Source organism: Hyperolius riggenbachi, chromosome 11 (assembly GCF_040937935.1).
Source record: "Hyperolius riggenbachi isolate aHypRig1 chromosome 11, aHypRig1.pri, whole genome shotgun sequence".
Taxonomy (NCBI): Eukaryota; Metazoa; Chordata; class Amphibia; order Anura; family Hyperoliidae; genus Hyperolius; species Hyperolius riggenbachi.
Genome location: NC_090656.1, coordinates 138,395,731 through 138,416,613, shown reverse-complemented (window position 1 = coordinate 138,416,613; position 20,883 = coordinate 138,395,731). Strand labels below are relative to the sequence as shown.

General features: G+C 42.6%; 1 protein-coding gene across 1 annotated transcript in view; it reads right to left on the bottom strand.

Moving 5' to 3' along the window:
* Positions 1 to 20,883, bottom strand: part of LGALS12 (galectin 12) — a 214,346-nt gene that overhangs the window by 17,581 nt on the left and 175,882 nt on the right. Inside the window, exons 3-6 of the mRNA XM_068260991.1 lie at positions 20,636 to 20,849; positions 16,969 to 17,088; positions 10,239 to 10,277; positions 1,079 to 1,105 (exon numbers count right to left, since the gene is read on the bottom strand). Coding sequence (XP_068117092.1) covers positions 1,079 to 1,105; positions 10,239 to 10,277; positions 16,969 to 17,088; positions 20,636 to 20,849 — 400 coding nt within the window. The remainder of the gene's footprint in view (positions 1 to 1,078; positions 1,106 to 10,238; positions 10,278 to 16,968; positions 17,089 to 20,635; positions 20,850 to 20,883) is intronic.

The window sequence follows — 20,883 nt, the reverse complement described above, 5'->3', positions numbered from 1 at the left end:
CCTCAAAGTAATATGAAAAGGAAATCATTTTATTAACCTCCTTAGCAGTATGCCCGATACTGTATAATAGATCGCATGCCTGCAAAAGGTTTAGCTAGCACTAAGCTAGCTAGTATTGGTGGCCAGAACCCCCCGATCGCTTCTGATCCCCCCGATCCAGCCGCTTATACATTACCCAGCCTGGCGCCAGTGATGGCGCAGCCTCTCCACACAGCTCTGGTCTTCTCTATGGGGAGTATCGTGACTGCGCATGACATGGCCACCAATACTAGTGAAACCTTTTGCAGGCATGCAATCTATTAGTTTTATACTGGGGGACTCTGAGGCTGAAAAACCTCCTGAGCGGCGTAATACCTCAGGAAATTAAAGGATACCAAACCTGAGGCAAAGCTACCCAAGGTAAGCACAAATGCGGGAAGCACATACCTCTGTGCATTGTCTGTTTCCTCGTTTCCCCCAGTGCCCATAATCACCCTTCGGAAGTTAGACTTTAGCCAAAATTCAAATTTCTCAGACAGGAAGAGGCAGGCTTCCATCAATATTCCCAACTATTGCCCCGAGTACTCTTACTGGCGCTCTGCAGTCACATGACAACTGGTGCAGGGAAAGGAGAGGTTAACCTGACCGACGCAGGTTAAATTCACAGAAAGAATGCCTTGTGTGGCAGATAAAAGCAAACTGTAACTTTCTGGATGGCCATCGTATTTACAAATTACTGGTAGGTTCTTCAGCTAATTTTGAATAAGGAAATTAATGTGAAATGTTTTCTACAATACAAAAAAGTCCAATACCATTTCAATTCATTTTTTTTTAGATAAATACAAGTGTTCAAAACGTAGATGAGATGAGGCTTATTGAATGAGGGTCACTGTGCAACTCTTACAGCTGATGGCAACTAATTGTCAGGTAGGTAACCTAGAAATATTTGCTTCATGGTGAGTGTGAACCAATTTACACCTCAAACTCATCTGCTTGCCTGTAGAACTGATCCAATAAAAAAATATTTTAGCCATCTATAGAATACACAGAAATAAATATTTAGCAAAGGAAAGAGCTACTGATAAGCACATATACCTACCACAGTTGCATTTCCAGGTTTGAGGGGCTGGAAGAAAGAATGAAAAAAAAAAAAGGTTAAAGGTTTGTAACAGAGGCACAGACTAGACACAGGTTTGTAACTGCTAAGAGATTTGTAATCTTCTATTTGTTTTGTTACTATTAAGGGGTTCTTTCGCGAATGAGGAACAAAATAAAAAGTGGTTTATGCATAAACTATTAAACATCCTTCTAAAATAGTGTAAAAAGTTTAAAAAAATGGTTTCATCAATACAACATGTAATGTAAACAGTGACGGATAACGGACTGGGAGGCTAATCCATTTGTTAGAGGTTACAGCTGTTACAGCTATAAAGTTGATTCCTGCCAGCAGTGGATTATACCACTGAAAACTAGGTAGGCAGGAGTTATGGTTGTGAAATGAAAGTAAAAAACAAAAACTAAACAACAATAACTAATGGATTAGCCTCCCAGTCCGTCATCCGTCACTGTTTACATTACATGTTGTATTGATGAAACCATTCATTTTAAAAAAAAACAACAACAAAAAAAAAACTTTTTACACTATTTTAGAAGGATGTTTAACCACTTTACCCCCACCCGTACGAATTTCTCTGTCCCTTTTTCCATCCTTTAACCCCCCGGGACGGAGAAATCCGTACTTTCCGCGCTCCCGCCGCTGCCCGCGCTCCCGCTCGCACTCCCGCTCGTAAACACGCCGCCGGCCGCTCACCCAGAGGTCAATGAACGGGAAAATCCATTCCCGTTCGTTGATCTAAGCCCCGCAATGATCTGCTGCTTCTCCGCTAAGCAGCGCGATCATTGTGAAGAAAAAAATAACCCGTTCCCCAGCCTCCTAGTACTTCCTCCAAGCGTCCGGAAGGACGCTTGGAGGTCGCATAAAACAAAAAGTTACTGTTGCCATCTTGTGGCCAAATAGTAAAACTACACCCTAAAGCAGTGGTTCCCAACCTTTTTGGAGTCGTGACACATCAAACCAAACGTTCAGATCTCCGTGACACGTAAACTAAATGCATGTAATGAGAGACAGCGTTTCCCTACTAAATGCACATAAGAGACAGCCTTTCACCAGTAAATGCATGTAATGAGAGACAGCGTTTCCCCAGTAAATGCACATAAGAGACAGCTTTTCACCAGTAAATGCACATAAGAGACAGCTTTTCACCAGTAAATGCACATAAGAGACAGCTTTTCACCAGTAAATGCACATAAGAGACAGCTTTTCACCAGTAACTGCACATAATAAGAGACAGCTTTTCACCAGTAAATGCACATAATGACAAACAGCCAGTTGTGCCCAGTATATGTAGCCAGGGGTATATGTGCCCAGGATATGTAGGCAGGGGTATATGTGCCCAGGATATGTAGGCAGGGGTATATGTGCCCAGGATATGTAGGCAGGGGTATATGTGCCCAGGATATGTAGGCAGGGGTATATGTGCCTAGGATATGTAGGCAGGGGTATATGTGCCCAGTATATGTAGCCAGGGGTATATGTGCCCGGTATATGTAGCCAGGGGTATATGTCCCCGGTATATGTAGGCAGGTGTATATGTCCCCGGTATATGTAGGCAGGTGTATATGTCCCCGGTATATGTAGACAGGTGTATATGTCCCCAGTATATGTAGCCAGAGGTATATGTCCCCAGTATATGTAGCCAGGGGTATATGTCCCCGGTAGCTGTAGCCAGAGGTATATGTCCCCGGCATATGTAGGCAGGGGTATATGTCCCCGGTATATGTAGGCAGGGGTATATGTCCCCAGTATATATGTAGGCAGGCGTATATGTCCCCGGTATATGTAGGCAGGCGTATATGTCCCCGGTATATGTAGGCAGGCGTATATGTCCCCGGTATATGTAGGCAGGCGTATATGTCCCCGGTATATGTAGGCAGGCGTATATGTCCCCGGTATATGTAGGCAGGCGTATATGTCCCCGGTATATGTAGCCAGGGATTTATGTACCCAGTATATGTAGCCAGGTGCCCCCCCCCAGGAGGAGAGAGGCACCTCAGGGTGCTCTCCCTCCCTTGCTCTCTCCTCCGGAACGAAATGCGGTGGCTGGCAGAGGGGCGGAACTTACCTTCCGTGTCTCTGTCCCATCTGGTCTCGTCTCATCGCCGGCGCGGGATGATTTGCCACTACTCTGGCCTGATCCAGACCAGAGCAGCGGCTGCAGAACCAGAACCTCCGGCCGGCGCTTGGAGCGACACGGAAGGTAAGTCCTGCCCACTGCCAAGCGCCGCCACAGTTAGTATCGGAGGGGAGAGCGAGGGAGGCAGAGGACCCTAAGGTGAGAGAAGGGGGGGGGGGGATATGGCCTCCTCCGCCGCTGCCCACAGCTCTCCCTCTACTGCGCTGCTCCCCTCCGAGAGAGCCGCGACACATACCCGAAGCTGCCGCGACACATGTATGTGTCGCGGCACATGGGTTGGGAACCACTGCCCTAAAGCATTTTTCACATACAAATACATTACTTATACACAAAAAATTAACTCATTACCTCCCACACTCCCCATTTTTTTTTTTTTGTAATTAAAAAAAAAATTAAAAAATTTACAATTACAAAAAATACATAAATAGTTACCTTAGGGACTGAACTTTTTAAATATTTATGTCAGGAGGGTACAACACTGTTACTTTATAAACTATGGGCTTGTAATTAGGGATGGACGCAAAACTGAAAAAAATGCACCTTTATTTCCAAATAAAATATTGGCGCCAAACATTGTGATAGGGACATAATTTAAACGGTTTTATAACCGGGACAAATGGGCAAATACATTTCATGGGTATTACAGTAGCATGCATTATTTAAAAACTATAATGGCCGAAAACTGAAAAATAATGCATTTTTTCCCACATTTTTCCTATTTTGCCATAAAAACATATTTAGAATAAAATTATTGGCATAATGTCCCACCTAAAGAAAGCCTAATTGGTGGCGGAAAAAACAAGATATAGTTAATTTAATTGTGATAAGTAATGATAAAGTTATAGACAAATGAATGGAAGGAGCGCTGAAAGGTGAAAATTGCTCTGGTGCTCAAGGGGTAAAACCCCTCAGTGGTGAAGTGGTTAATAGTGTTATAAATCACCTTTTTGCTTCAACACCAGCCACTTCCTAGAGTGGCAACTCACAGACTGAGATAACTCGACTCTCCACACAGCAAGCATTATTGGAGATAGACCAGATTCTCAGGTTGCGTTAGAAGCACTTGATCACCTTCCTGTTGAAGATAATCAGGTCATCTTCTTCGGTCTATCCTATGTTACATCTTCTAGACTACCTATGTACAGCATACACTATATCAGATTACATAAATTAAGGAAAATAATTAGGTTCCAGTCAGTAGAAGCCAGTAGATGGAGAGCGTGAAAGTAAGAGTCAGAGTCTCCTCCGCTGGCCCATCCGGCCCTTTAATACTGACTAGGAAAGAGTTAAATATGACCTCATCTGAGCCCTCCCCCAGACCCGACTATTGGCTTAGATCCCTCGTGGTGTCATAAACCCCACCTACTCGATTAATATTTAATAATGCCTTTCACTTACATACAAGAATGTGATATTTTGTAAATATGGCCTATGTTGATTGTTCTCGTAGTCCATTTGTCTGGGGCAGTGTAGGCCTTTGGCCTTCATTCAGGAACATGTTCTCAGTATCTGCTTGCATCATCTGCTTCAAGCAGACACTGAGATGCTTCTGCCTGCATCTTTGAAAACTCTAAAGGTATATTCTGCGAACAAGCCTTTTACCTAAAACTCAATCCAAATAACTGAGGCCTACTTAAATTATAACAAATAGTTTATGCATAAACCACTTTATTTTGTTCCTCATTCACGAAAGAACCCCTTTAAGTAACAAATAAAGCTTGTATTTGTTATAGTAACAGAAGCCCTGCATGTCTTTAATCCTATCCAATCCAATGTCGGGCTTGTCCCAGCACTTTTTTTTTTTTTTTTTTTTTTAAAGATTATTGAAAGTTTTTTGCTACAAAAAAAAACAAAAAAAAAAAAAAACACAATAACAGTAAGAAACTCAAACCCACCCATCCCCCAGAGTCCAAAACAAACAAGGGATAACAAGCTCCTAATCCATTAACAAAGACATTGACGTGTAATGATCACATAAGAGAATGCAGACATGTATAATGTACAATTAATCTAGCTGATTCTTTACCACACTGACACACTTAAAGAGACTCTGAAGCGAGAATAAATCTCGCTTCAGAGCTCATAGTTAGCAGGGGCATGTGTGCCCCTGCTATCAATGAGTTCTGAAGCGAGATTTATTCTCGCTTCAGACTCTCTTTAATAAGAACTAAATGAAATGGGCCTGCTGCTGTCTCAGAAATAAATATCCGATACACTCCTGTTAATATTTACAGGGTGGGCCATTTATATGGATACACCTTAATAAAATGGGAATGGTTGGTGATATTAACTTCCTGTTTTTGGCACATTTGTATATGTGAGGGGGGAAACTTTTCAAGATGGGTGGTGACCCTGGCGGCCATTTTGAATCCAACTTTTGTTTTTCAATTGGAAGAGTGTCGTGTGACACATCACACTTATTGGGAATGCCACAAGAAAAACAATGGGGTGCTTGGTTTTAACGTAACTTTATTCTTTCATGAGTTATTTATAAGTTTCTGACCACTTATAAAATGTATTCAATGTGCTGCCCAATGTGTTGGATTGTCAATGCAACCCCCTTCTCCCACTCTTCACATACGGATAGCAACAAGGTAGGAGAAATGCTAGCTCAGGCTTTCAGTATTCATAGTTTCAGAAGCTGCACATCTCGTATCTTCACAGCATAGACAATGCCTTCAGATGACCCCAAAGATAAAAGTCTAAAGGGGTCAGATCGGGAAACCTTGGGGGCCATTCAACTGGCCCACGACGGCCAATCCACTTTCCAGGAAACTTTTGATCTAGGAATGTTCGGACCTGACACCTATAATGTGGTGGTGCACCATCTTGCTGGAAAAACTCAGGGAACGTGCCGTCTGAGCAAAAAGTGCTCTGGATTACTGAAGCCTTTTCTAGTTGCACTGTCTCTGTAATATATCTAATCTTCTTTCCTTTGTCAGGCTTTGTCGACACAGAGAGCAATGCACTGCCTCTGCTGTGACAGGGAGAAGTTATGCATGCCCTCTGCACGCCCCCTGCAGGCTGTGTGTGTGCTTTGTTTATCCCTTACAGGCAGGCCTCTGCTCTCTGTTTCAGCTTGTAATGCTGAGAAACTGTGAGAATCCCTGACAGGATTGCAGATAATTCACTGGTAATAAAAACTTGTAGTATACTGTAACATGAGATATATATTATATATACATATATACACACATACATCACTTCCTGGAGCGGTGAAACCGGCAAAGAGGAATCTAGGAGATCACAGTGACTTGATTGGTATGTTTTTTTATTGTACAAATCGGACAGTACAGATTCTCTTTAAGTTCATGAAAATTTAGCTCCATCCATGACCACACCCACATTCTTTGCGTGGCCACACTGATTTTCCAGCTGGAGTGCCCAAAAGTGCCCTGGATCTCTTAGGATCCTAGCAATGCCCCTGCTGTCTCGTGACCTCTGTGGACTTCCAAGGCTTCAATATAGGAACCATAGTGCCCCCCTGATCAATGATGGACATTCTCGCTTTACAAAATACATTTGTAACTGTTTCCACGTCTGCCTATATTGGAGATATTTACTAATTTGGTGATTAAATGGGGCCGCACAGACTCATACATCTTAATGTGGTCATAACTCATTCTACACACCATGCAAAACTAGATTTTTTCCAGGAGTTGAACTTGAAATGAAAATTTTAAAGGTTTTTGTTTGTTTTTTAGATGTTAAACTGGTTGTTATCTATTTTTGCTTTACAAATAAATTGTGACTGCAATCAGCTAAATGTTACTAAAGTGGTTTGTGTTTCTACACCCTTTGGAGGTTTTGAGGCTTGCCTCTAAAGGCTCATACACACATCAGACTATAGTCTTTGGAAAATGAAAGATCACAGACCAATCTTACCACCCTTCATGTAGTATGAGAGCCATACTCTACACAGTCTTTTCTATGGAGCTGAACTCCACATCAGAAAAAAATCTTTGCAAGATGCTGCACACACAGATGCTGTACAGACACAAAAGATCAGTATCTGCAAAAGATCTGTTCCTGCCAAAAATCCATTCCTGCAAATTGCAATGATAGTCTATGAGATCTGCAGATCATCATACACACATGATTTAACTGACATCTATCTGCAGATCAAGCAATCATCTGCAGATCTGAAAATCCATCCTGGTGGATCTGATCTGCAGATGAATGTCTATGAGATCTGCAGATCATCATACACACATGATTTAACTGACATTCATCTGCAGATCAGATCCACCAGGATGGATTTTCAGATCTGCGGATGATTGCTTGATCTGCAGATGAATGTCAGTTAAATCATGTGTGTATGATGATCTGCAGATCTCATAGACTATCATTGCAATTTGCAGGAATGGATTTTTGGCAGGAACAGATCTTTTGCAGATACTGATCTTTTGTGTCTGTACAGCATCTGTGTGTGCAGCATCTTGCAAAGATTTTTTTCTGATGTGGAGTTCAGCTCCATAGAAAAGACTGTGTAGAGTATGGCTCTCATACTACATGAAGGGTGGTAAGATTGGTCTGTGATCTTTCATTTTCAAAAGACTATGGTCTGATGTGTGTATGTGGCCTTAGTCTGATGTAAATGTACCTAATTCTATATGCGCCTCACTGCTGGTATTCGTTATTTAACCACTTCAGCCCTCAGTCGTTTCACTTTATGCATCCAAGCAATTTTCACCTCCCATTCATTCGCCTATTACTTTATCACTACTTATCACAATGAACAGATCTATATCTTGTTTTTTACGCCACCAATTAGGCTTTCTTTGGGTGGTACATTTTGCTGGGAGCTACTTTACTATAAATGCATTTTAAGAGGAAGAATAAGAAAAGACAAAAAAATGTTTATTTCTCAGTTTTCGGCCATCATAGTTTTAAAATAATACATGCCTCCATAATTAAACCCCACTTTTCTGACGGGGAAAGGGATCAATGATCGGGCAACCATGTCCCAATTCATTGATTCCCTGGGTAACGCACAGGCGGCCTTTTTGACGTATGCTATACGTCCAAAAAGGCCAAAGTAGTTAAAGAGACACTGAAGCGAAATAAAAATTATGATATGAATTGGTTGTGTAGTAGGGGTAATAACTAGAACATTGGTAGCAAAAAACAAAACAAAAAAAATAAATCATATTTTTATTTTCAGTTATACAGTTTTTGTTTTTTTAATAACATTACATCATTCTCTAATATTTGCAGTGTACACATTACTCAGCATTCTACAGGCCCTAAAAGTTTTTACAGAACAGGCAGTGAACCTTTGACCTGTCCTGAACTGTTCTCTACAAAAGAAAAACCTAATACAGCTGAGATAACCTAATCAGAAGTCAGAGCTCTCTGCGACTTTCAAAGTCACCAAGCTCAATGGGTATTTGCATAGATAACAACTGGAGTTTCTTAAAGGGGAACTTCAGCCTAAACAAACATACTGTCATTAAGTTACATTAGTTATGTTAATTAGAATAGATATGTAATATAATTTTTTACCCACCCTGTTTTAAAAGATCAGGCAAATGTTTGTGATTCATGGGGGCTGCCATCTTTGTCATGGGGGCAGCCATCTTTTTGGTTGAAAGGAAGTGACAAGGAGCAGGAGACACAGTTCCAACTGTCCTGTGTCCTGATTACCCCTCCCAGCTGCACACGCTAGGCTTCATATGTCAAATTCAAAATGTAAAAAAAAAAAATTTGCACCAAAACAGCAGAATGAGAGCAACAACTTCAGAAATCCCATCATGCTTTGCACAGCATCAGGGGAAAAAAGCCCGGGCAGTTTTCTTCTGTGCAGCTAAAAATGAGGCTTGGATAAGAGAAACAAAGTTCTGATGCTGTGATACTGTTCAAGAAACACCAAGCCTTTTCAGTGCTGCTGAGTCGATTTTTAGTCCGGATGTTCACTTTAACTATTCCTGTACTGCAAACAAATATTAGACATATCTCTGCTCCTAATGCTTTATTTCTTAGCTGTACTACACAACCAATTCATTATATTATATTTTTTTTTTTTCGCTTCAGTGTCTCTTTAAAGAAAACCTGTACTGAAAATGAAAAGTCAAAATAAGCATACACAAGTCATACTTACCTTCCATGTAGTCTACTCCTCAGTGTCTTTCTCCTGTCCCACGTCCTATTTGTTCACTGTGATCAAGGGAATTTTCCGTCCTCCATTTTGAAAATGGCCATTACCTATAACAGCTTTCTGGTCAGCACACAGTTAAACTGTAACATCGCTCACTTGAGCCATAGGGAAACATGGACATTACCTGGCACATCCGTTTTTCCTCCAGCTATAACTGGCAGCAACTGATATTTTACTGACAGCAACTGATATTGTCAGAACTGGAAGGGATTATTGTCAGACAAAAATGGTGAGCTTCTGAGAGGAACTGATGGCAAGGTAACTATGTAATGTTCATTTGAAGTTACCTCATGTGTTTATTTTAAATATTTTTACTCAGTACAGGTTCTCTTTAAGCATGTTATATAGAAGGAAATGCTTTAAAAGGGGCGTAATGTAATTACATCAAATGTGGGTAATTGAGACCTCTGCATGTAAATTACAAGGGATCCTACACTGTTCCCTGCAGTGGTTAGCAAGTGGTGCTATGCTATATTTAACTTACATGGACAGACATTGCAGGTTGCCGCAGCTGGCTGTTACAATCCTTGTCTCTAACAGTCATTAAAATAACAGGTATTTGCCACATCAAATTGCAAGTGCATGTTTAAAGCAACAGGGGCACTTACAAGCCTCCTGAGATTCTCAAAATAATAATAATAAATCATCATTATCTCTTTATATCTAAACATATGCCAGATGCACTATTTAACATATCTGTGCTGCACTTCACAAACCAACATACAAGTTTTACAGCTATTTGTTGCTTTTCACCTGTGCCCCCGAACCATCCCACATCAAATCATACAATAGCAACTTTCAACATTGCATTATTTTACTAAACAATTATAATTTTTTTTGTTATTTACCAGGCAAAATGGGTAAGGCGTCATCTCATCATGAAAAGGCTATAGTATGACAGAAAAATAAAAAAATAAAATTAGGATTTAAAAAAAACAACAAAATTTAAACTCAATTGTTGCAAAAAAAAGGAAGATGGGCCATTATAGCAAAACCTATATCACACAAATTACAGTAAAGCAAGCACTGTTATACAGTGTTTCTATGTGTAAATGAAATGAACAGAAATCAGGTGAAAAAGCTACTAAAACACCATAGGAATCAGCATGCAGAGACACTAGGGAGGTAAGCAGTGGCTGACATGTCTAACATGGCTATGGGCAGGACTTTGCTAAAAAGGGAAGATACTTCCCCTCCACAGCAAGTTACAACCTGGAGCTGGGAGACTCTGCTAAAGAAATCAGTGCCAATATATTCTGTACTCCCCGAGACAATGACGTTAGCAACAGTACTGAGCTACCATGATGGTTTCTATAATTTACAGAGAGGTCCAATTTAACGTTCCTGTTGCTGGGAGGAGCCAAGTCTTGTTCTGTACCTGCACCATAAGGGAGCACAGGGCTATACATGGTCGGACTGGGCCACAGTAGTACAGTTTTTTCCCTCGGTGGGCCCCGCCTCCTGGTCTCTGGTGGGTCCCCCCCCTCCTTGTCTGACAGAGCTCCAATTGCTGCCTGCAGCACAAAAATTCTCTTCTCAGTGCTGTAATCACTCATGCTGAGAGCAGTGGCGTACCTAAGGAGCTGTAGGCCTCGATGCAAATTTTACAATGGGGCCCCCCAAGCACTCTATAACAATTGATACGACGCACCAAAACCTGCCAATGGCAACTGCAGTGTCCGAGGTGCAAGAAGGGGATTGAAAATAGCTTGTTAATGATTACCACTGTTCAAAGTATCTATAGAAGCGATTATTATGAGCACAGGACCAACAGAGAGGTAATACTGTAGTTGAAGGAGGGCCCTTCGGGGCCCTTTTGGCCCAAGGGCCCCGATGTGGTCGCAACCTCTGCGGTCGCAACCTCTGCAAAGTAGGACATTACTTTATATTGAAGAAGGGGACTCTATGCAAAGTTTTGATGGGCAGCAGTGTCTCTGAATTACAATGCTGCTGAGATCATATACATTTGTCCCTGTCCATAATACATCATGACCACGCCCACCTTCCGATGCATGATCACGCCCCTTTTTTTCACTGCAATCATGGGTCGTGTGGGCCCCAGGTTGAAATTTCTTTGGTGGGCCCCCAGTGTTTTTATTAGACCCAACAACATCAAAAAATTTTAGTCCAAGTTTTTGATATTGTTGGGTCTAATAAAATTAATGTTTATATGTATATAGCCCTGTGTTCCCTTATAGTGAGTGTTTACTATTTTCAGGGTGAGACGGGCATGATTGTCGTTAGTGGTTGTTATCCCGTACATTCTTCATTATTGTTATGTACCTGTCCTGTAGACTTACAGGGAATATAAAGCAATTCTCCTCTTACCAGCAAAAAAGGGCTGATTTCCACAAATGTAGTATACCACAAAAAGAAAGCTTGTTCCCAGCTGATTGCGGGTCTCTGGCACATATTTTTCCCCTTCTGTTTCTACAGTGGATCAGGAAACTAGAAATCTTCCATAGTTCTATAAACTCTGTAGAACTGTAATGAATGGGGAATTATTTCCGTGGTCAGCGCACAAGATGCGCGCTGGCACTGCGGAAATACTCCACAAGCATTTAAAATAACAGAACCCAGCTTTGGTGCAATGCACCTGTAGAGAGCAATTCCTACCGGCAGATGGAGCTGTGGAGTGCAGAGGAATAAACCCTCTGCACTGCCACAGATGCCAGGTGGGAATTGTACGAGATGAAGCAATACAGGGCAAGATAGCCCTTAGAGAGAGAGAGTGAGCACAGAGACAGAATGTATGTGTGTCCACTAATCTAGTCGCCACCCGGCGACGGTGAACACACAACAGCGAAGACCAAGTGGGAACGCAATCGCAAGAATGGCGATTGCTGATAGCGACACAAGACTGAGTAAGACAGAGCAAAGGAAGAATAAAGACAGAACTGATAAACTGTAATCCAACACAAAGGAGCAAACAGGACTAACTAAACGCGGTCACCACACGTTAAGCGCAATAGCGACAAAGCGTACCATTACTGACTAACCAAAGAAACACGAAAACAAAAAGAACGCGAACGCTTGCTAAACGGTTACCTCACCGAGGCGACAGCAAGCGTTCGTTCCAGACAAAACAGACGGAATGAGTAACCAGTAGCAACCGCAGCTCTGGCTACCCTCCTAGACAGAGTACAGAAGGAACCACCGCCTCTACCGCTAGGGCGGTTGCAATCCAGACAGACATATAGATGGAGCAACCAGTAGCAACCGCTGCTCTGGCTACACTACTAAGACAGAATACAGAGAGATCCACCGCCTCTACCACTAGGGCGAATGCGATCCTAACAGACAGAGCGATTTCCTGTCTACCGCCGCTGGCGACAGAACAATCACAACAGATAGACAGTACAAGGCAATACAGGTAACAAACAACCTGACTATGCTAGCAGGAATGCTAGTGCACTCCCAAGGATAACTATTCTAAGGTAATATAATCAAACAATTTGCAGAGGGTTGAGACTCAAGGTAAGTCTAGCAGGATCAAACCTTTATGACCAGCAGGGAATTCTGGGAGGAAATGGTATTTATACTGCAAGCCTTCAAAGGAAGCAGATAAGCAATTTGCATGACAAGTGGATGCAAATCCCTCAGCAGAACAGCCGCTCTGAAACTTGCAGAATGAAGACAGGTCTCCTTTCCAGGGATCTGCAGCATACAGACCAAAAAAAATGGTCAAAAAGCTGCCTGCCTTTGCAGGCAGCAGAGCAGATCATCACAAGAACACACTAGGTGGATAGCAATGTATTTTAGACAGTAAAAAATCTGATGCATGTTCTTTGATGTCCAGCCCCACTTCTTTAAGGGGAAATATTTAGCAAATGTAACGGTTTCCTGAGCGCCTAAGGCAGGATTGCGACAGGACAGTGGCTTTCTCGTTCCTCCGCGACGCATATGAGTCATCTAGCAAAGAACGAGATTTGACTAGAGCTAGTGCTTGCATGAGCACCTGCTCCCGTCTACCAGCACAGCGGACCCCAGCGATCAGCCAGCGACTGGAACTGGCAGGCTGTTTATTTTATTTATACATGAAGAAGCGTTTATATAGTGCTGACATCTTACGCAGCGCTGCACAGATTTTAGTCTTGTCACTTAACTGTACCCGTAGAGGCTCACAATCTAATCCTTACCATAGGCATATGTCTATGTATGTGTAGTGTAGTGTAGTGTAGTGTATGTAACGTAGTCTAGGGCCAATTTGGGAGGGGGAATAAAACATTTTTTTGCAAACTTTTCTTTTTTTAATTCAAACCCCCCCAAAAAACTAAAATGGCAGCAGCAATCAAATACCACCAAAAGAAAGCCATTTGTGAGAAGAAAAGGAAGTAAAATTAATTGGATGCCAAGTTGTATGACCGAGCAATAAACCGTTGTTGCAGTTGTGAAGTGGCGAATTGAAAAAAATGGCCTGGTCACTAGGGGGTATAAACCTCTGGGGCTCAAGAGGTTAAAAAAAAAAACAAAAAAAACTTCCTGTTAGGCATTTATACAGTGCTGCTATCTTCTGCAGTGCGTTACAGACATATCACTAACTGTTCCTCAGTGGAGCTCACAATGCATTTCCTACCATACTCCTAGTATAATGCCCTTACCAGTCTATAACTTGCTATAAACTCTGTTTTATGTTGTATACACTGTTATATAAAATTATAACTTGAAAAATTCAAACGCTAGGAAATGCTTTGTTTTTTAGCTGTGTGGAACAAAGACGACGAATAACATATTTTGCACTTTTGTTGAGAGCAGCAGCTACTAGAGTGCGCTCTATAGGCAGTAGCAGTAGGGAATCTTGCCCAAGGTCTCCTACTGAATAGGTGCTGGCTTACTGAACAGGAAGAGCCAAGATTCGAACCCAGGTCTGCTGTGTCAGAGGCAGAGCCCTTAACCAGTCCAGTACACCATCCAGCCACAAAGGCTATATATACACTGTAGAGCTCCCTGAATCTTTGCAGCATCAGCTCCGAGCCTTGAATTGAAACACAGGCTAGCAAAATCAGCCCAATTTACGTGGTTTACCACATATGTGGAATCCAGCCCACTTAGCAGAAGAGGCGACAAGATGTATTTCTTTGTTTGATTATAAGCCGATATGCTGGCCAGATAGAGGCAGGATATTGCTCTGGCTGGAAGTTGGCAATTGTGTTTGTTGCAGTTGGCATTCAGTTTAGAGGTGGTGGGGTGAGTTCCCTGGAGGTGAGAGGTGCTTGCCCGCACTTCCCTCTAGGTGTCGCATGGTGGTGTGGGGGCCCCAGTGAGGGAGAGAGACCTGGGGCCCCTGGGCTGTCATGTGGACCAGTGTTTGTGATTTTAAATTTATTTTTTGCAGCTTCTAGGATGCGGTTGACAGGTGAGTGGTTAGGGAGGGGACCGTGTGGGAGATGTGCCTACACGGGGTGTCCCTGTAAACGACGCAATTCACGATTGCGTCCAACCGAAGCCTCCCACCTGAATGCTAATCTATGTAATTCCTGCTGGGTATGGTACAAAGGGTGTAGGACAGTGCACCTTATTGGCTGACTGGCGTCTGCTGGCCAGATAGAGGCAAGATATTGCTCTGGCTGGAAGTTAGCAATTGTGTTTGTTGCAGTTGGCATTCAGTTTAGAGGTGGTGGGGTGAGTTCCCTGGAGGTGAGAGGTCCAGGGCTTGCCCGCACTTCCCTCTAGGTGTCGCATGGTGGTTTGGGGGCCCCAGTGAGTGAGAAAGACCTGGGGCCCCTGGGCTGTCATGTGGACCAGTGTTTGTGATTATAAGCCGATATGCACAGAGGAGTGCTCTCACGACATCTCAGACAATTATCACATGACTTGCTGATAGTGAACCTTGGTGCTATTTAGTGGCACCCATGGCACATCCAGGGGTTTTCAGATAAGATTAAAAAAGAAAGTCTTGCATAGTTGTATACAGCCCTAGTTTATACCCTAAGGCCCTGTTCAGACCAGACTATGTGCGTTCCTAGCCATTTTTCAAGAACGCGTACAGACAGATTTTACGTATAGAAACTGCTACTAATGTTTTCTAATGGCCTCGTTCACATGTATGCGTATGAGACGCATACGTTTCTCATCTTAATGGCTGCAGGCAGTTCTGTGCTTCATGCACAGAAACGGACGCAATGTAAGTCTATGGACGCGTATCAAAAACACGTACTATTGCGTTTTAAGCGTACGGTTCCCTCTGCGTTTTTACCTTGCGTTTCGTTCAAATCATACGCATTCTGCAACAGCTGACAGTCTGAACAGGGCCTAAGGGTTGGTGGGTGCGTTTGGAGATCTCTAGTACATTTAGTAGATTTTAAGCATGCATACGGGTGAAAATTGTAGTGAAGCCTAATCTGAACAGAATCATTTCACAGTCCAATTAGACGGTAAAACCACTTATTGAAAATAAGACATATGCCATGGCTAGAACAAGCAGCATGCCCCATTTATGCACATCATTTCAAAAGACCACCATCTTTATCAGCCAATCACAAAGGAATCATCCTATATAATAATCTGCCTGTGTCCCTGCGTCCTCCCGTGCGTGTGAGTTTAGGCCAGCAAGCATGCGCGGAGGACAACACAGGACAGGTGCAGGGATGGGCGTGTGTTGCGGCATGCGTGTGTCGCAACCATTGTATTGTGCGGGCGTGTATGCGTAGCGGCCACATACGCGTAGCAGGCGTGCGCATGCACGCTGACCATGCAGGCAATGGGTGTGTGTGTGGGGGGGGGGGGGGGTGGAAGGGGGTTGTGAGGGGTGTACCGGCCAAGGCCTAGTGCCTGTTATTGTAATGGGCCTAAGGCAGGCATGGGCAAACTTGGCCCTCCAGCTGTTAAGGAACTACAAGTCCCACAATGCATTGCAGGAGTCTTACAGCCATTATGACTTATAAAGGCAAATACATTGTGGGACTTGTAGTTCCTTAACAGCTGGAGGGCCAAGTTTGCCCATGCCTGGCCTAAGGTCTAGTGACAAATAAAATGTTTTTACATTTTGGAGATTATGGTAGCTCCTTTGCAAGACAGTCCACCTTCAAATAAGCAATATACATTCACTGCTATTCATAACACAATACAGACTGTACATAAACCAAAAGAAAAGGAGTGTAACTAACATTTACCTCCTGGAATGAGCAGCAAGTATAATAAAATGTCCAAAGCTCTATCTCTCTACAAACACCACATTCTGCAGAGGCACTTATGCTGTTCAGGGTCAGTCAGAAGGCACTACACCTGAAGAAGCAGACATGAGCACTGCAAAACACCATTGCATGCAATTCCTGCCAATTTTAAGCTTTGTACAATTTACATTCAATTTGCATGCAAGCCAGAATTATTAGCATCTCATGGACCATATATAATTGGGGCGTATAAGTTACACTGGGCCTGATGCACAAAAGGCTGGTAAATTAGCCATGTGCAGGGCAGCAGACAGCAATATTACCGATACCAACACCACCCATTACTGTATTAGCACATTAGTACCGGTACTGGTGCTTTCTGTGCACTTAATATTTCCCTGCCTTTCGTGCATCAGGCCCATCATTTTTAATGTTCTGACAATTCCTTAATAAAAATGATACTTGCATTGCCGCTCAGAAAAGAGACCTCCTTTACAAACACATCTCCATAGATTCCCAGAGTATCCACATCTCTCAGAGGTAGTCTGTAGGTAAAATCAAGAATGTGCTGTCCACCAATGCTGACCTAGAACAGAAGAAAGGTCATTTAAAATGTATGCTAATCAATGCTTGAATCATATTAAGATCAAGGAAAGGCTTGGTTTGTACATAGTGAATGCACACTGGTTGATTTCACTAGAGCTGCAGCTCTCTTCATTGGGGGATTCGAGTTTAAAGGGGCCCCCAGTATCTGAAAACTCCCAGTGTAATCTTTTAGCTTATCGCTTTGTTAGTGGGATAACAAAGAGTTGGGGAGTTCTAGTTTTTTCTCTTGTCTGCCAACAGTAAAGATGACGAGGTGGAGGCTCATTGTGGATCAAAACACATGAACAAATTACACAGAGTATCAATCATTTATTGATCTCCTTTCTATTTTTTACCTTCTCACTTTGCAATGTACTGATTTATTCTTTTACCCTTTCTACTATTTTTCAGTAAAGTTCTGCTTTAAGATTGGGAGCTCCTTTATGGTTTTAAAGTGTATCTGAGATGAAACGAATGAATTAATTTATACTTACCTTACCGCCACTAGGGGGCTCCTCCTTACTGCGTCATTATGCGACGCAAGAGAAGCCGCAAGGGGAACAGTGAAGAGAGACAGGACGGGCCGCATATCTTCCGGGCAGCATGATTAGTCGTTTTACCCCAATGGAACAGCTGATGCGGCTTCCGCTACGCCTACTCTGCAGAAGGAATGGGGACGCAGCTGGACATAACAGGCACAAGAGAGACACAATGCAGCACAAGGGAAACGTGGCACTAGGAGGCACAAATGTGACCTAAGGTGGCATAAGGGAGACCAAGGAGACAGAGAAGACTCAAAGGGGGACACTGGATGCACAAGGGACAGAGATGGCAGTGTTAAGAACGAACCTACGTTCCCTATCTCGTTCAATAACCGGTAACTACCAGTTTACTCCTCCCAGGACCAATTACAATAGATTCGACAGTGTCAATTTAGAGATATATACTTTACACCTTGAGGGGCTGAATGTGTATTTAAGTCAATCTTCACTTTTCCCCCAGATCATTTTTATTAGACTGGTTTCACAGATCGAATGTGTACAGTTCCGTTCCAGTCCTGCCAAGTCAGTTTTCTATGGCTAGGTTCACACATACTATGTGTACAGTTTTATTCCGGTGAGGTAAAACTGATACAAAACAGAACAGAATGGAACTGTACACTTTTTTGTGTGAATCCAGCCTTACAGTTATGGTCATCAGCACTACCTTTAATATTATCAGTACGGCAAATTTTATTTACAGATTAGTTCCCACGTAAACTGGTGTAGTAGTGTTACCTAGTTACATAGTTGTATGGATGTCTGTTTTTTCAACCAAACTAAGTTCAGGTAAAGATCTGCTTGGAAAAAACTGACTGGGTATTGCACCTGGGAATTTTGTTGGGGGGGGGGGGGGGGGTGTCTAATGTCTCCATTGTATATTGTTTCACTGTACAATATCTTTTCCTGACGAAGCCTTTTGGGGTGAAACTTGTTGAAACTGGTGTCACTGTATATATTTGCACCCTCTTGTTATTCCCTCTGTTTAGTGAGCAGTAGACTTTATACAGGTCCTTGTTGTGTCCAATTGGGGCGGTGATTCTTCATCCACCGGTTACACTGACCTGTATCTATCACTGCTCATGCCTACAAGTGTGTTGGATAGCTACAACCCTCCCCACGATTCACATATTAGGGAGGTGGGGGATCAGCGAGAACCCTTGGACACCTGTGGGACATGTGACTCTCCCACACTGACTCATGTGGGGAGGTCTCTTCATGTGTATTGTATATTAGATGTTGTGCACTTTACAACTGTTGAGATCTAGTACCTCATAGGGCTGTCCTTTGGACTTAGATTTATAACAGATTTCAACTGTGCTATTAAAAGTGAAGCTTTATTTTGATGATGCTTGGCACATCTTATTCAATTACTTGACACTTATTTACTGGTAAGTTGCATTCCGAAGTGTTCAACAACAGTCGTGTGCACTGGCTTTTCTACACGGTGTCCAGAACTATATTCTACATTCCAGATGTAGCCTTGAAAGACAGTTCGGCTACTTACACACCAAGACGTTGCGTTTTAGGGGACGTTATGGTCGCATAACGTGCCCCTAACGCAACGTATGGTGGTGTTGAAGTTGGACGTCAGAATGAGCTGCGTTATGCAGCTCTCAAAGCAGCCGCTTCAGGTTAGTGATAGGAAGTCCGGATCTTTTTAAGGATTCGGATCATTTGAATCGGATCATTGAAAAGATCCGGATCTTTGAACCGAATCATTTGGATCGTTTTACTAGGGAAGCAGACTGGGTGAAATGACTAGCAGGACAGGACTTTCCCTGCACTGTACATTCTGTATGTTCCTGTTTCTTCCAGACAGACATCCACTGTGAAGGTTAGATAAACTGGGTTTATTTAGTCTAGAGAAAAGACGCCTTAGAGGGGATCTAATTAACATGTATAAATACATCAGAGGGCAATATAGTAGCTTGGCGGATGAGCTTTTTGTCCCTAGGCCTTCTCAAAGGACTAGAGGACATGATCTGCGCATGGAGGAAAAACGTTTTAGCCATTTATCTAGGAAAGGGTTCTTTACAGTAAGAGTGATTAAGATGTGGAATGCATTGCCACAGGAAGTCGTTATGGCAAACTCTATACCTGCATTTAAAGGGGGCTTAGATGCTTTCCTTGCGTTGAAAGACATCCATGGCTACAATTACTAGGTAATGCCGAATGATGTTGATCCAGGGATTTTATCTGATTGCCATCTGGAGTCGGGAAGGAATTTTTCCCTTTAGGGGCTAATTGGACCATGCCTTGTAAGGGTTTTTTTGCCTTTCTCTGGATCAACAGGGATATGTGAGGGAGCAGGCTGGTGTTGTACTTTATACTGGTTGAACTCGATGGACGTATGTCTTTTTTTAACCAAAATAACTATGTAACTATGTAACCGAATCTTTCATTGTGATGATCCGGATGATTCGACTCACAAAAAAGATCCGGATCAAATGAACAATTTGTTCATGATCCAGACAACACTACAGTCCTACCAGGAGTCTCTGCAGTGCAGTGAATATTAATTAGCCATGTGGCTGGCTGCGGAGGAGGAGGGGAGACCTCCTCCTCCAACATTACTGAGCATGTGCAAACAGTCTAACGTTTAAACGTGCTGTGTTACTATGTAACGCAACGTGGGAACTGTAAACAGCACAATTGATTTTACAGTGCTGTGAGTTAGGCTGCGTTACTGGCTGCTGTAACGTGGGACTTTAAGGTCCCACTGTGAAACCAGCCTTAAAGTACAACTAAAGTGAGAGGAATAGAGAGGCTGTCATATTTAAAAGTCAAAATTTCAACACGTTTTCTTCAATTCAAGTGAAGAGGGTTGCATGTCAGATTATTATTCATTTATAAAACGCCAACAAATATTTTGTGGTAAGTATCACTATGGTCTCCAAGGCTGACCTATCATCACAGAACTGTCGGCAAAACGGTTTTTTTCTCCATGTATATATATGTATGTATGCAGAATGTACTGAGAATGAATGAATGAATTTGGTGCGTTACCTTGACCTTATCTTTAAGAAAGAGAAAAAGGAGCACAAATGACTCTGCTTTCCGTAATGGGGCCCCAGAAAATTTAACTTCATCTAACCACTGGTCCTTGCGCAAAGTGTTGCATATTATCCATGCGTCCGAAGAAGAAAATCGAGGATTGAAGTGAAAAGCTACATCAGATCGGGGGGTAGTGCTGCAACCACACTGGAAATCCACCTGAAACCTATGGATAAAAGATAAGTTTTTTTTTTTAAAGA